Source organism: Acipenser ruthenus, chromosome 41 (assembly GCF_902713425.1).
Source record: "Acipenser ruthenus chromosome 41, fAciRut3.2 maternal haplotype, whole genome shotgun sequence".
NCBI lineage: Eukaryota > Metazoa > Chordata > Actinopteri > Acipenseriformes > Acipenseridae > Acipenser > Acipenser ruthenus.
The window spans coordinates 5,477,895-5,494,727 of record NC_081229.1 but is presented as its reverse complement, the minus strand read 5'-3'; the positions used below and the strand labels follow the sequence as shown (position 1 = coordinate 5,494,727).

Sequence of the window (16,833 nt, the reverse complement as noted above, 5' to 3'; positions counted from 1 at the left end):
TTAGCCATCTAACAAAACAAACAAATACCAATACGATACCAATACATTTCTCCTTCCGGATCAGCGTTTAACCATACAAAGGAACAGATCACCTCACTACGTTCCCTTATATACTGTCAGTCACGCCCCCCTTGGTTAGCGATTGCAACCGTTTCTCCTCCAATCCGCGGCTGCCACATCACTTCCCTTCTGGGTCGATGACTTGGTGTACCGTAGCTCCGCCCCCTTTCTAGATGGCCGACTTCCACCTAACCCTGGGAATTCATTGTCGGGCCAGCCAGTCCAGGGCATCTCTGTTCCCTTTACACAGCGCCCTCACAGGTCGGGAGGGAGATTTATCACCAAGAATCATTCTGTCTCTGTCACAAGCACACGTTTATTAGTCCCACAAAACAACCATAAACAAACAAATACAGCACGAGGGCCAAAATAAAGAGTCAAACACAAAACTTACATGAGCAAGACTGAGCTATGCCTTCACTGGCTTGCCTTCTCCAAACACCCCTCAAACAAAGGTATTTTTTCTCCCTTTTTATACCGGTGGTCATTCCCCAATAAGCACCAATTACCTCATTAGGGAATGACCACACCTGTGATTGTTTGCAGGGATACGATTTAACCCCATCACTGCCACAAACATCATCGGGCACACTATACAGTTCAGCGGCTATGTGCGTGCATACAGGGCTAAAGCCAGCTTAGGTCTGTGCTCAAGTGTAAACGGAGTGGCTCAAATGATAAGAATCTTTTAAACTGATCGACTCTAAGACAGCTCGGGTCCAAGTTGTAAGTGTAAACACACCTATAATGACAGGGCTCATTTCTGGCTCTTCATATCTCTGGGTTACACCCTTCCCTGCTCTAGGGGTCAGACAACTATTGTAGGATTAGATGTACTGGGTAAAAAAAAACTGAGCTGAACAAGAACACAGACTGAACAGGGAGCCTTACCGTCAAAGCAGAAGAAAGGGAGCTTCAAGCTGCAATCCTTATCATGCCATTCCCCTCTGGATGGATCATCCCTTACACCTATCTCAACACAGTTCTCATTGCCTCCCACATTGTTTGGTTCCCCTGTGTTCCAGTTGTGAAATGTGTAGTTATCCCCCTGGTGTGACCACTTCCACGGGTTATTGAACAGGCCTATCCAGAAGGGCTTGCCCTGCGCTTTCTTCACTAGGTCTTCATTTTCACTGTCACTCTTTATACTGACTAGGTCGGTGTGGTGTTCTATACAGTACTGCTGAGCTTCAGTCCAGGTTTTCAGTTCTTCAATCAGGGTGTATCTCTCAGTGATGTTGCTGGTCTCTGTAAACACAAAAAGCACATCAAAATCAATGTCAGCTGTAGAGGTGTAAATGTATTATTTGTTCACTATTTAGTTCACAGTTATTTTCATGGATTCTCTTTTGTTCATTTTTAGTATGCACTCTTTCACTTTTCTATTTTATACACAGTTCTTTTTGAGCTTTGATGTTTGTTTGCTTTGAATCAGAACATGGGGAGTTTTGATTATCACCACAGATCTGTTGTTTAGTTGTTTAATATTCTGCCAGGATGCAGAAAAAATAAATATGTAATTTGGGGGTGATAGCTTGTTGTTTTTTTTGTGATGTTCAACAGCCTACAGTGTAAAAGGATTATGAGACTAAATGGTCACATAAACAAACTAAAAAATAAGGTATGTATACATTCAATGCCTTTAGGGTAACCAAAACAGAGAAACACCTAACAGAATGTAAATATATTAAATTGCTAGGTGTTCATTCCAATACGTCCAACTTAACAGTGTTGACAAAGGAACTGAACCTCAACTCACCACTGTAGCACATGAAATTGTTTATCTCATTGCAGACTCTGCCCTCCCACTCTGTCTTTGAATTGACTGAAGCACAGAAGAGGTTTGGTGGTCTCCAGTGATAGTAGATGACATCATCTCCATTGGACCACTGCCAGTTCTGTTTGTCACGATACAGCCCGATCCAGAAAGTTGTCTTACTCGTTGAATTTATAAGACTTATAATCTCACTAACTCTCGCCTGGTCTTGTATGGTGGGCAGGTCTCTGCCTTGACTTCTGCAGTAGCTCTGAGCTTCCTGCCATGTCTTCTCAGTATTTCCATAGAAACACTGACCAGAGGAGCCATCTGGGGAGAGCAATAACATGTTCTTCAGTGAAAAGGATTCCCAATGAAAATGCTACTAAAACTCAGAGATTATTACCCTTATAAGCAAGTAGTTTACCACTAGAACTCAATCCCCCTTCTCCCCAACACACACAAACTGAAGTGAAACAATAAACACACAGACTAACAGGGATCCTTACCGTCACAGCAGAAGGGTAACTGAAAGGTGCAGGGAATGTCATTCCATTGACCACTCTTACTTATCTCCACACACTTCTCATTGCCTCCCCAATTGTTTGGTTCCCCTCCGTTCCAGTTGTGAAATGTGTAGTTATCCCCCTGGCGTGACCACTTCCACAGGTTATTGAACAGGCCTATCCAGAAGGGCTTGCCCTGCGCTTTCTTCACTAGGTCTTCATTTTCACTGGCGTTCTTTATGCTGACGAGGTCGGTGTGGTATTCTCTACAGTACTGCTGAGCTTCAGTCCAGGTTTTCAGTTCTTCAATCAGGGTGTATCTCTCAGTGATGTTGCTGGTCTCTGTAAATACAGATCAATGAGGTGTGAGCTGCAGTGGCTCTGAACACAAAGCTGTCTTCAGTCTTACATTTAACATGAATGTGTCTTGTCCACAATCAAGCATATTAAATAGATCACATAATTTCATAAATAAAACTGAATCGCACTTGCATCATGTGGCAAAGATATCTTGGTGGTGATGTCAGACTATGATGAGACACACACAGTACCTCGGGTTATGAAGCACTGGTGTGTGTGTATTTATTGCAAAATAAATCATTTAAACAAAACACTTTTCAGAACAAAACGGTGTGTTGACCAAAACATACGGACAGCAAAAAAAAATCTGTGAACAAACAAGTATCGTGCTGGTCAAAATCCAGCACGAGTAGTAATTGTTTATATTTCTTGTATGTTTCTTAAATATTATTACTTACATTCCTTCTCTGAACAACCCATCCCTGAACATAGAAAACCACAAGCTTATATACACGTCCACCTCACACTAATTACAACCCACTTAAACAATAATTCAATTTAACCCTCCCATTAAATGCTCCTCTGTGTTTCCCATTCAGCCCTAAAGACTTCTGGGATGTGTCATTTTTTAGCCTTAGGCCATGACACCGTGGACTACAAAATCCTAACACACACTTGTTTTTAAATAATCCCAAACAATACATTTTAAATCATAAAAAAAATACATTTAAATAATACAGTTATCAGCAGGGATTTTCTGCCCTGGTACACATCAATATGGACACATCTTTAAAATGCACATGGGGGCAACTAATAACACCACGTGATTATATGATACAAGGCAGGTTTGTTTTTGCCCCATGTAGCAGGGTGGTAGAAAAGCCCTGCACATATAAAATGGGCAAAGCCCGGCTCTTTAAAAATATTGTTTGTTTATTTTAGAACAGGGTACTCCCCCGCCCCTGTGCAGTTGTATTATTTTGTATTTGTTTGTTGTTATTGTTATGATTTATATATGTATAAATATGACGGCAAAAAGCTGTGTAGAGAAAAGTGTAAGGTACTGCACGCAGGCAATTAAAATGTTATTGCTGCTCTAGAAAGAGTGCAAAGAAGAGCGACCAGAATTATTCCCGGTTTAAAAGGCATGTCGTATGCAGACAGGCTTAAAGAATTAAAGAAAGTGGCGATCTGATTCAAGCATTCAAAATTCTAAAAGGTATTGACAATATCAACCCAAGGGACTTTTTTGACCTGAAAAAAGAAAGAAGGACCAGGGGTCACAAATGGAGATTAGATAAAGGGGCATTCAGAACAGAAAATAGGAGGCACTTTTTACACAGAGAATTGTGATGGTCTGAAACCAACTCCCCAGTAATGTTGAAACCCTGGGATCCTTCAAAAAGCTGCTTGATGAGATTCTGGGATCAATAAGCTACTAACAACCAAACGAGCAAGATGGGCCGAATGGCCTCCTCTCGTTTGTAAACTTTCTTATGTTCTTATGTTCTTATATTTGTGATCAAGAATCAAGGACTCCCTGTACATCTTATCTGTGATCAGGACTCAGGAACTCTGTATATGTTATCTATTATCTACACTGTTGATCCCTCTCACTATCTTCAAATGCGTAAAACAATTATACCCCAGTGTCATACATATTAAATATCAATGCAAGATTCGTAATTCATTGCAGTGTTACGGCAGCTAGATCTTTACCATTGTAGCACATGAAAGCTTTCCCCTCATTGCAGACTCTATCCTCCCACTCTCCACTTGACTTGACTGAAGCACAGAAGAGCTCTGCCTTCCAGTTAGAGTAGATGACATCATCGCTGTTAGACCACTGCCAGTTCTGTGTGTCATCACGATACAGCCCGATCCAGGCAGTATCATTGAGAGAATCTCCTGTAATATTTAAGAGCTGCTCTGCTTCTTCCTGGCTGCGCACAGTGGCCAGGTCTGTGTGCTTCTCTCTACAGTAGCTCTGAGCTTCAGACCAGCTCTTCACTGTTTCCACAAACACTTTTCTGATCTGGTTGGAAGCAGGCACACAAAGTCCTAAAAAAAACAACAAAAAGATATTAAGAAAAGTGCGAGCTATCCAGAGAGTAGGATTCATAGAGTGACACAGGATACCCTCCCAGATCATCTCATTCTCAGAACTGTCCTGTCCTCATTTAAAACAAGGGTTCAGCACGAGGTGTGTTTAAAACAAAATCAGCCGGGGCTGGAGGGAATAACCAGCAGGGGGAGTATTTTAGGTCAACCAGGCCAGAATTAGGGCTCTTTAATCCCCACACTGTATACATCATTGTGGGTTACAGTCTCATGCAGTAAAACCTGTCTAATCCAGCCTCTCTACAAAGTCATTCAGTATAATGTGGCATAATTTTTGGGTCCAGACAAAATCCCTACTGTAATGAATGGTGTCATCCCCTCTACAGTCCAGAGTCTATTCTGGAATCCGGCATGATTTGTAAATCTTGTCTTCCTGAAATCAATGTAAATCTGACTATGCAGTCCGGCCCAAGTCATGAGATTTTTCTTTTCTAAATTTATATTCAAGTACGTTGGGTAAATACACACATGTCAGCATGGTATGGGACCCGTGTGGCAGTCTGGCTCTCAGTGGTGACGTCACGGACCAGGAAGTAGAAACCAAAACAATGGATGGGCGGATGAAGCCGAGTTCAATGGCACTCAGCGTATTTATTAATCAATAAAACAAAATATTTAAACAAAACAGAAACAAAATGGCACGAGGGCCAAACGAATAAACAGACAAACAAGTAAGTGGCGTGCTGGCTAAACCAGCACGTTTTAGCAATTGTTTCTATGTCTTCTACGCGCGCGCGCTCTCTCTCCGTACTCCCGTACTCCCGTACTCCCGTACTCTCTACTCCAACACTCCACCTCGAGTGCAGAGAGCTGCAGGTTTATATACTCTGGCCGAGGGATTAACTAGTTGTTAATTATCTTATTATCCCTCGGCCAGAGTCTGCACGCGTTTGGTAAGGATGCATGACTGTCAGCTAGTTAAATAATCAGTAGCTGATCAGCCATGCATCCTCACGGGGTTTTTAAATATAATAATAAAAGACGCGGCGCTTTTACCCGCGCCGCAAACAAAAATACAAATAATAATAAATAGGGGCGGGACACTCCGCCACAGACCGTAAAATCCATGTTTACATAATAGAAAAAGTACAATACTACAGACAGGTATAACTGGACAATACTCCTGTAGTTTGTCATTTATACTATAATATTTTGCGTGTGTGTTGCTAGACGGCTGAGTTGTGACATTGCCAGACCAGGAAGTTGATGGAGAAGCAGACGGTTGAAAGCGCTGGAGCGCGTTTTTATCCAAAGTAAAAAGGTTAAACAAAAACAACACTCACAGAGTAATAATAAAAGTTCAAACAAAATAAAGTGAGAAACATCTCAAATGAAACAATGCGAAGGTCAGGCTGGGTGGTCGCCTTCACTGATCCTAGACACACTGTCGTGCTGGTCCTTTCTGCACAAGTTTTTAATATCTGCGTGGTCTGCCAGACCACATCCAAACAAAACAATAATACAACAAACCACCACCTTCAAATCACCCAATACACCTTTACAAACCATTCATTAAATACACCCATTCTAAAACCAAAACATTACAGTATTTAAAATTCATTCACCCATTCTAAATAAACACAACACAATACATGATTTACAAGCCAGGCTTTGCACTGCCCCCTAGCTATGTGCAGGGCTCTGTTCTATCCCGCCACAGTGTGTAACAGGGGTGTTGTGTTACATGTGCGGGTATGCGCTGATAGACAGGAGACACAGAGGTTGTAGTTGAAACCACTCAGGCATCCAGGTTTTATAACAATATTAACAAGGGGCCAGGCATGCAGGGTCTCAGGCATGCAACAGGGTGTAAACCAGTACACTGTATAATCTGGCACTATTTTCCAAATTTTAAAATATCAACGGAAAAACAGAAATAAAGGAAACCCACCTGCAAGCAGAAGGATGAGCAACTCTCTCTCCCCCATCACAGCAGACTCTGCATTACAAAGAGAAGACTTTCTTTTAATCACATTAAAATACACTTTGTTACTCAAAACTTTCTTACTCAAAATGTTATGTATTTATTCAATATGCTGTGTATTGATACAATATGCTGTGTATTTATGCAATATGCTGTGTATGTATACAATATGCTGTGTATTTATACAATATGTTATGTATGTATACAATAGGCTGTGTATTTATGCAATAGGCTGTGTATTTATGCAATATGCTGTGTATTTATACAATAAGTTGTGTATTATAATAACTGTATTCCATAAGCTGCTGTTTGATCAGCGATGAAACTGAGTTATTTGTAAAATATATAAATACAAATTGAATTTAAGGGGTTAAACCCTTGCCCTCAGAAAGCCATTGTTTTCTTTACTTCCTTTTTCCATTTGTAATATATACAAGGTCTCTTGTTATTCTGTGTTTTTCTCAAATCGAGAACCTTAGATATGCTAAAATAAACTTGTAACCCATTCTCATTATATCCTTTATATAGATGTTAATCATTCTCCTGTTCCTTCTTTTTATTAGTATTATCATCATCATCTCTCCCTCATTTCAAATTCCAAAGAAACACACTTTGACCACATGGTGTCTCTGTGTGAGTTTGAGTGCATGGTTAAACTATAAAAACTGAAGTTACAACTTTGACTGCATGGTGTCTCTGTGTGTGGATGAGTGAGTGCTTGGTTAAAACACTAAAGTAAAAAAAAAACTGCAGTTAAAATACTGACCACCTGGTGTCTCTGTGTGTGTGTTTGAGAGAGAGAGAGAGAGAGAGAGAGAGAGAGAGAGAGAGAGAGAGAGAGAGAGAGAGAGAGAGAGAGAGAGAGAGAGAGAGAGAGAGAGAGAGAGAGAGAGAGAGAGAGAGAGAGAGAGAGAGAGAGAGAGAGAGAGAGAGAGAGTGTGAGTGTGAGTGAGTGAGTGAGGGCAGGTTTATAGTGTTTGCAGGGTCAAAAAAGTCTCCACAAGGAAGGAAAGTCTGACAAAACCTACCTTATGAGGACACATGCCAAGCCCTTGTAGTGTTTAAACAGATATTAAACAGTCATTATTGTTTTTTTAAAACAAACTAAAAGTGCCCAAATATTTTGTTTGTTGTTGACTTTCACCCTGTCTTGTTTGACTGAAGTTAGGAATAGTAAATACAAATATAGTGAGAGTCAATGCAAAGTCCTCATAAACATTATAAATAAACATGTGTGTGCTTGGTTAGAATCCTAAAGAAAGAAGCAGTTACAATTGACCACCTGGTGTCTGTGTGTGTGTGTGCGCATGTGCGCTTTTTAAAATCCTAGAGGAAGAAACTAATTTAAGTTACAAGGAAAGGACAACGCACTTATTAAAACTGCAGCGATAACTGGAGGACTGTCACAGGGTGGCTTTGTGAATGACGTCAGACCAGAAAGGAATACACAGAGAGACAGTGGTGATGAGTGAAACTGAGTCGCGGCAGCACTCAGTGTTTAATAAACAAGCAAAAGATTTTAAACAGAAAACGGCACTTGAGACCAAAATAAATAGACAAACAAAACGGATTAACCCTTAAACAAACGGTGGACGAACAGACACACAAACACGGCGAGTAAGAATAAATAAATAATAATAATTATTTTAGTATATTTTAGTTTACTTATTGTTCTCCTTCGCCACACTCCCGTTCTCCACTCACTGAACACACAACCCCGAGTGAATGAAATGTGCATCTATATATACTATTGTGCTGGGATTCAATTACTAATTAATTATTCACTTGAATCCCAGCACGTGAATTAATTATGTGCAATCCTCGTGCCTAAATACAATTATACATTTTAAATAACTCGTGCTGCACACACCCATTTATATCCCGTGCAGCCACATTTATACACCAACATTAACACACGTAACATACAACATATAACACACAAATGCACACAGGGGCGGGGAACATTGCCAAAAGGACATATGTTATATATATAAAAAATATATATTTAATAATCCTGATACTAAATGAAATGGCATTCTCTCTAGCCAGTGTGCACCAGTCAGTAGGCTATATTGTAAGCTTAGGGCAGCACCATTGCTATACTTTATAATGGTGCCCCCATCATTTTGATTTAATCCAGGCCCAGGTTTCAATTGTGTATAAAAAGCGAAGTACCTTAATTACTTCACATAAAACAACATTTCAACAGTAATGAAGGGAATAAATAAAAACCTGATAAATAATAATTTACAAATGACTTGTTGAACCAACTAACTATCCCAACTAAAAATTATTGACCAGTTTAGGTGACATTCCTGAAGCAGTGTTAAAGGGCTCTTGCACTAATTAAAGTAGTTTGTGTCCATTACATGATATCAAGACTGTTTAGAAAGCAAGTGTCAGGTGTGTCAGTTCTAGCAATGGCCAAGACAAAGACCATGTATTACTACATGTGCTGAAGAGGTGAAACTAACCAACTACACCACCTAGCCAACCAGCTAGGAACCCATACCTCCAGAGAAAGATACAAGGCAAGTCTACTGCTTTAACATTAACACACTGTACCACCTAGCCAACCAGCCAGGAACCCAGACCTCCAGAGAAAAATACAAGGCAAGTCTACTGCATTAACATGAACACACTGTACCACCTAGCCAACCAGCCAGGAACCCAGACCTCCAGAGAAAGATACAAGGCAAGTCTACTGCATTAAAATTAACACACTGTACCACCTAGCCAACCAGCCAGGAACCCAGACCTCCAGAGAAAGATACAAGGCAAGTCTACTGCATTAACATGAACACACTGTACCACCTAGCCAACCAGCCAGGAACCCAGACCTCCAGAGAAAGATACAAGGCAAGTCTACTGCATTAACATGAACACACTGTACCACCTAGACAACCAGCCAGGAACCCAGACCTCCAGAGAAAGATACAAGGCAAGTCTACTGCATTAACATGAACAAACTGCACCACCTAGCCAACCAGCCAGGAACCCAGACCTCCAGAGAAAGATACAAGGCAAGTCTACTGCATTAACATGAACACGCTGTACCACCTAGCCAACCAGCCAGGAACCCAGACCTCCAGAGAAAGATACAAGGCAAGTCTACTGCATTAACATTAACACACTGCACCACCTAGCCAACCAGCCAGGAACCCAGACCTCCAGAGAAAGGTGCAATGCTGTTCTACTAAGACCATGTATTACATGTATGTAGCTGATACAAACAAAAACAGACACTTCATGTATTAAAAAAAAACACATCGGGGACTTAGGAGGCAGTGTGGTCCAGTGGTTACAGTCCAGGCCTTGTAATTAGAAGGTCACTGGTTCACATCCCACCTCCACCACTGACTGACTCACTGTGTAACTTTGAGCAAATCACTTAACCTCCTTGTGCTCCATCCTGCAGATGAGATGTTACATCAATGTCCTATATTATAATGCACAGTTCAGAGCCTACCTCTGTAAAGCACTTTGTGATGGTTGTCCACCATGAAAGGCACTGTATAAAGATATTAATATTATTATTATCAGTATCACATGGTACTATAATGATAGTATGTTCTGTAATGGGCACCTGAACTAAGTGTTCATCACTAGAGGTGCACAGACACCTGGAATAAGCCCCTGTAGTAATGGCTTTCTGCATAAGGTATTAATCATGTAACAGATTATTGATTAATACATTTTTCATTATGTTTAGATTACGTTTCAATGTGCTTTTATAGTTAAGTTGCTTTAATGTGTTTAATAATTCAGTTGCTTTAATATGCTTAATATTAAGTTTCTATATAGTATTGTGCAAGTTTCGAGTTCTCTTGTTTCCCATTGGCAAAACCAGTTTTGCATAGCCTAACACAACTCAAAGTCACAGGTGGGTGTCTGAGCTAAACGCCAAAAGACAGGAGACTAGCAGAGATAGTGTGAGATGGGGAGGGGAACTGAAAGACCAGATGGCCACGTCCTGCTATGTCCAACGTGGCACGCAACGCATCATGAACAGAGCGCAATCCCCCCTTTCCCCCGCAGAGGGAGTGTGCAGTGATAGAGTGGAAACCCCTATCATTGGACAGAAGTAAGACAAATGGGAGGGGAATCACCAGTTGTTTACGAAGGTATAAATATCAAATCTTGTCAAGTTTGTTAGTCTTTTCATCCCTTTTGACTCCGCAGATATCTGTGTTTTCTGATACAAACATATGCACTAAACAGTACTGGACCAAAGTCCGTTTGTAACTCATGCTTATATGATTGTATTGGAAGTATACCTTCTTTTATATAAAGTGTTTTTGAATCAAAAAACAATTTGTCAGCTTATTTTTCCACTACACCCCCACCTGTCTGAAGAGGACACAGATACCCAGGATCATTCTTTTTATCTCTCTCTGAGTCGTGGGGTACAAACGGTCCATGCATTGTGCTCTCTGATGCCACATTGTGTAAATATTCTGCTATTAGCAGTATCGTATGCTCACTTGTTAATATCATGTGAAGAAAATGAATGAAGGTGAAAGGACAGTCTAGTGCATTACAATTATTATTATGATTATTATTATTTAGTCATTTAGCAGACACTTGTATCCAAAGCAACGCACCGAGACTTGGGAGTGAACTATATATCACAACTGCAGCTGCAGAGTCACTTACAATAGGACCTCGGTTTTACATCTCCCACTAGCACCACCTAGCCCCTCTATTGGAACCCAGGCCTCCAGAGAAAGGTGAAAGGCTGGTCTAGTGAATTAACATTAACACACTGTGCCACCTGGCCCCAAGATTGGAACAGGCCTCCAGAGAAAGGTGAAAGGTGTTGCATGGCAACAGAAAAATAAGAATTTGGTCCAGCTTTATCAGATTTTATAACATTTTTAAAGATGAACTATACATTAATAAACCACGCTGTCATGCACAATCCAGCATGCAAATCAAGAACGATTTAGACAGGATTTATTTTATAATTCATTCCTAACAGATTTTCATTGTTAAACATGAATCTACTAATTTACTTCTTATTATCAAACATTTGTAGCCGATGCACACAAAGACACTTCTCTGTTTCAATATTAATAGTTCTTCTAGTTCAGGTCAATTGTGTAAAGAACAGCTTCCAGTGAAGCTAAGTACACTTTCATTCCAATAATGAAGAAGATAATGTAATGAATAATAATAATTATCAAATGAGTTGTTGAAACAAATAATGAGTTTAACTAAATTATTCAACAATTTAGAATACATTTCTCAGTCTGTAGAGTGTGTTAAACATACATGTTTGTTTTTTATCTAACCTTCAAATATAGTTGTTCTTATTCTAAATTAGATTCTTGGACCTGCAGGTTCAATGTGAATTGTAATTAAAACAAGCGCTGCTTTTAGATTCAGCAGGCATGGCAATAAGAAAATAAGAACACAGTCCAGCTTTATCACATTCTGAACAAATACAATACAAAAGTGATCACACTGATGAGCTAAACCATAAGGGTATACATTCTGATACATCAGCTGATTCTTAAACAAAACAAACAAACTAATAAATAATCATAAGCTCCCATTGCCTCTTACCATTGCTCTGTGGAGACATAAAGAGGACTAGTCTCCAATCTATCACCATAAGAAAATTAAATCCTGCAAAAACATTTGAAGAATCATTTAGATGTGTGCTTACCGATTACTAGAGAGTGGAGTAGCTGCTGTCTGTCTCTGTGTCCTGCTCGCTGGATATGAAGGTGCTGCTGTATTAACCTGCACATTAACGAGATCACACTGTCAAACCCAACCCAATGCAAATCAATACTGTGCTAAGATTGAGACAGCCTTTATTTTAAACTCCCAAAGAAACCCATTCCCAATATCCTTTGATCGTTGACCATTAACTTAATTTACTAATTTACTATCAAATATAAACATATACAAAAATGACAAGTAATAATTATTTACAAGTAATTTGTTGAAATAAATGGTTATCTTCACTAAATATGACTGTTTAGATGACTTACCTAAATCTTTCATGGATGTATAATATGCTGTGGTAAGGTCCAAGTATTTCATATACATATTTAACACTAAAATATCAGTTTTTAGAAGTATATTTCATAGGTAATTTTTAGATGGAATAGATACATTTATTTAAAAAAAACATACAGGGGAATAAACATACTTTATCAGTATCACATGGTACTGTAATGACAGTATGTTCTGTAATGGTCAGCTGAACTAAGTGCTCATCTGTTACTAGGCAGGAAACACCAGTCAAGCTCACTTTGTTCACTAGAGGTGCACAGGAGCACGGACACCTGGAATAAGCCCTCACCTGTCTGAAGAGGACACAGATACCCAGGATCATTCTTTTTATCTCTCTCTGAGTCGTGGGGTACAAACAGTCCATGCATTGTGCTCTCTGGTGCCTCATTGTGTATTCTGCTATTACCAGTACCAGTATATTATGTGCGGACCAGTTACTGGGCTATATTGTACAGAATCACCAATGTTTCAATTGTGGAAAAAAACTAATCACAGTAAAGATATGTATCCCACTTTAATTAATTAAAAAAACACCATTAATGAAGAAAATGAATGAAGGTTAATGCTAGTCTAGAGCATTATCACTATTATTATGATTATTTTTATTTAATCGCTTATTAGCAGACGCTTTTATCCAAAGCGACGCACAGAGACTTGGAGGTGAACTATATATCACAACTGCAGCTGCAAAAAAAACTGTTCCCAGTAAAGATAAGTATCCCACTTTAATTTAAAAGAATCACCAATAATGAAGAAAATGAATGTCACAAAGAAGGCCGGAGTGGGTGGCGTCAGACCAGATGCAGGAAATAAGGTGTGGTTTGGTGAAGCTGAGCGAATGCTTTCACTCAGCATTTAATAAACAGAACAGAAAATAAAAGGTTTGAACAGACAAAACACGGGACACGGCACTATACGCCAAAAATAAAGAGACAAACAAAAACGGACTATACAGTAAACAGACGGACAGACACACAAACAAACAAACACGGTGAGTTTTAAATAAACAAGTATCGTGCTGGTCCTACCAGCACGTAATAGCAATTGATATTTAAACTTTTATTTCTCCTTCTCTCTCTCCCGTTCTCCACTCTCGAACACCCAACCCTGACTGAAAGAAACGTGCATCTATATATACTGTTGTGCTGGGATTCAATTACTAATTAATTATTCACTTGAATCCCAGCACGTGAATTAATTCTGTGCAACCCCGTGCTCACATATTACATTTAACCAGCACGTGAAATGATTTGTGCTCTCCTCGTGCCTAAATACAAATCTACACTTTTTAAATACACGTGAAACACAGACCCGTTTACATCCCGTGTACCAATAACTATACACCAACATTAACACACGCACGCAACATACAACATATAACACACAAATGCACACAGGGGCGGGGCACATTGCCACAATGAATAAAGGTGAAAGGCTAGTCTATTGCAAGAACATTAAACCACTGCACCAAATTGCCCTTCAGATTAGAACCCAGGCCGCCAGAGAAAGGCGAAAGGCTAGTCTAGGGTAGTAACATTAACCCACTGCAATACCTACCCCTCCCACCCCCCTTCCAAGAAAAAAAAAAACAAGGCAACCACAGCCAGGTGAACGGCAGGACACCAGGTTTGATTTGCAAACAGGTTCCTTTCCCCCTTGTGTTATTTCCAGACTGTTTTGCATTTTTGCGTCATCAAATTTGAATCAAAGGCGCTCCACAGCAGACCAATCCAAGCTCATTCTTTTTTTTCAGGACCTTTAACCTTGTGTGTCCAGGATCCTCATGTAAAGGGCTTGTAGACTGTTGATTTATTTGTCTTTTTTTTTTTTTACTGATTTTAAGTTGTACACACATTTTTAAGGGATTATTTCAAGCATAATAACTAGTGTAGTCTTGTATATTTTACCTACAATTCAATCAGCTTTTAGTTTTAGAAACTAAACTTGTTTTTTTATTATTATTCAGTCTAGATGACTGGACAGCTCTAATTTATCTCATCTACACATTCCTGAAGCTTCATTTCTGACTTGTTAAATATGCATTATGTGTGTCCTGTGTGACTGTTTGACTTTCAGTGTAGAACGGAAAGGAATGCAAGCATAGATTTATTTACCAATAAATATAGTATAATGAAAATGCTTTTAAAATGAAATGCATGTTTGATTCGGCCGCCTCAGAGCTACAGCGTCGGAGGACAACGCAGCTCTGGGCAGTTTATAGGCAAGCCCGCAGGTGCCTGGCCAGACTACAGGGGTCGCTGGTGCGCGGTGAGCCGAGGACACCCTGGCCGACCTAACCCTCCCTCCCCCCCGGGCGACGCTCGGCCAATTGAGCGCCTCCCCCTGGGAGCTCCCGTCCACGGTCGGCTGTGGAATAGCCTGGATTCGAACTCGCGACATCCAGGATGAAAATACTTTTAAAATGAAATGCGTGTTTGATTCGTGATCAACTGAGCTGAAAGGTCACAGTATCATGTGACTTCTCAAAAAAAAAAAAAAAGAAATGACATCATGTCAAAACAACACTGTCCTGCAAGTGGGATGGCAGCCAGCTAGACAGAGCAACAGAGAGAAGTGAGACAATCTCAATAGAAGAGCAATAGAGCCCAGAAACATTCTGAATGATTGCAAACTGGTATGGGAGGGGTAACAATATATATATATTGTAAAAAAGGACTACACTCACTTGGGTTCGTTGCCCCTTTAAGAACTTGACCCAGCACACAGAAATTGAGTTTTCAGCGCTGACGCGCTATTTTTTTAATAACACAAAATAAAACAAAACACAAAACAAACACCTAGCTCTTTCCGAGCACTAACTACACATGCAGGAACCTAACTACCACAGGACGGCTAAGCCGTTTCCCTGTCCCAAAACTTAACCACACAGGTTTGCACTATACCTTTTTACCTCGGGACTGCCAGGAAGCAGAGCACTCCCTTCTGCCTCCTTCTCCTTAGCAGCCCCGAGCAGACTGCCTGCTCTCCTTTTAAACCCCGCACCTGGGCCTAATTTCCCAATAACGCCCAGGTGCGGATGATAATTAATAATAAAACAATTAAACAATTACACTAAACAATAATGCAATTAAGAAATCAATTAGAAAATCAAATGAAACAATAAAGCAACACAAATCAAAACGGCGCATTTCTCTCGCAGGGAGGTTTTAACCCCCTCCCTGCTGTCTCTCACAACCCTCTATCTTACAATATATATATAAATATGAAATAGCATCTGCTAGCAGCATGTCCTATAAGTACTCTTATAAAGTTCCCCAGAGTAAAAGCACAGTAAAGTGTAATAAAGTCAAGTAAAAAGCACAGGCTTGCATTGTAGAGCACAGAGGTATGATAAAGCATATTAAAAAAACATGACAAACTTGTGTAAACTATGGTAAATGTATAGTATAACTGTGGGAAAAGCATGGGGGAAACTGGACAATTACCATGGTAAACGAAGGGTATAGAAACCCCCACTGGTGTAACAAAGCAACCAGCAACATAAGTGTGTGCTACATACTGCAGGTCCTTTCCAAATTATTTCAAAACCAAGCAGACAGACAGACCATAGGATAAAAAAAAAAAAAAAACATTTCAGTAGTTCTGAGTGATATAAATATCTGTTTTGTTTTAATAAGGGAAATCAAGAAACTGCGGTTTGATTCTTTATTTTTCTTATAATTGCAAAAAAATACACACAGAAATACATAATCTGAAGAGTGAGATAGGAATCACTCAGTATAGTACTTGTTTTCCATTTTGCTTAGTTAAACCTGTAGCATCCCATTTAAATATAATTACAGTGTGTCTGTTAACCAGATTCTTCAACTGATTAGCATTAAGTGCAATCTGCTTCATCAGAAACCAGGCCCTGTTGGTTGTCCAGTTTGTGTACATTCCCTCGAGGCAGGTAGTTTCAGCTGCAGGCAGACATGCACACAAGCTTCCTCCCTCCCTCTTTGTGTCACTCAAATGTTCTCTAAACAGGCACACTCCTGTGACTACCTGCAGCAGCAGGGGGTTATGAACGTCCGCTCTGCTGTAGCTCAATGAAGCAACACAAAAGTGCAAACGAGGAAAATAAAAGTTTTCTTTTGATTTTGTTATACTGGTGCTGATGACAATATCCAGGACCCAAC

The 16,833-nt window shown here is 39.9% G+C and overlaps 1 protein-coding gene across 1 annotated transcript; it reads right to left on the bottom strand.

The window, feature by feature from the left end:
* LOC131709029 (C-type mannose receptor 2-like) lies at positions 1–12,422 on the bottom strand. The gene is made up of 7 exons (XM_059010635.1): positions 12,339–12,422; positions 6,635–6,682; positions 4,342–4,683; positions 2,326–2,664; positions 1,820–2,146; positions 952–1,308; positions 1–8 (listed from the first exon to the last, which is right to left on the bottom strand). The coding sequence occupies exons 2-7, from the start codon at positions 6,669–6,671 to the stop codon at positions 1–3; spliced, it is 1,410 nt and encodes a 469-aa protein (XP_058866618.1). The 5' UTR covers positions 6,672–6,682; positions 12,339–12,422.
* Between the last annotated feature and the right edge of the window lie 4,411 nt (positions 12,423–16,833).

What these genes read in the sequence shown, in the direction of transcription:
- LOC131709029 (XM_059010635.1), bottom strand. Translation starts at nt 6,671, where the DNA reads ATGGGGGAGAGAGAGTTGCTCATCCTTCTGCTTGCAG. An exon ending in AGCTTTCATGTGCTACAATG is followed by an intron (nt 2,665 to 4,341) that starts GTAAAGATCTAG and finishes CTGTATTTACAG; the next exon opens with AGACCAGCAACATCACTGAG. An exon ending in CAATTTCATGTGCTACAGTG is followed by an intron (nt 1,309 to 1,819) that starts GTGAGTTGAGGT and finishes TTGTGTTTACAG; the next exon opens with AGACCAGCAACATCACTGAG.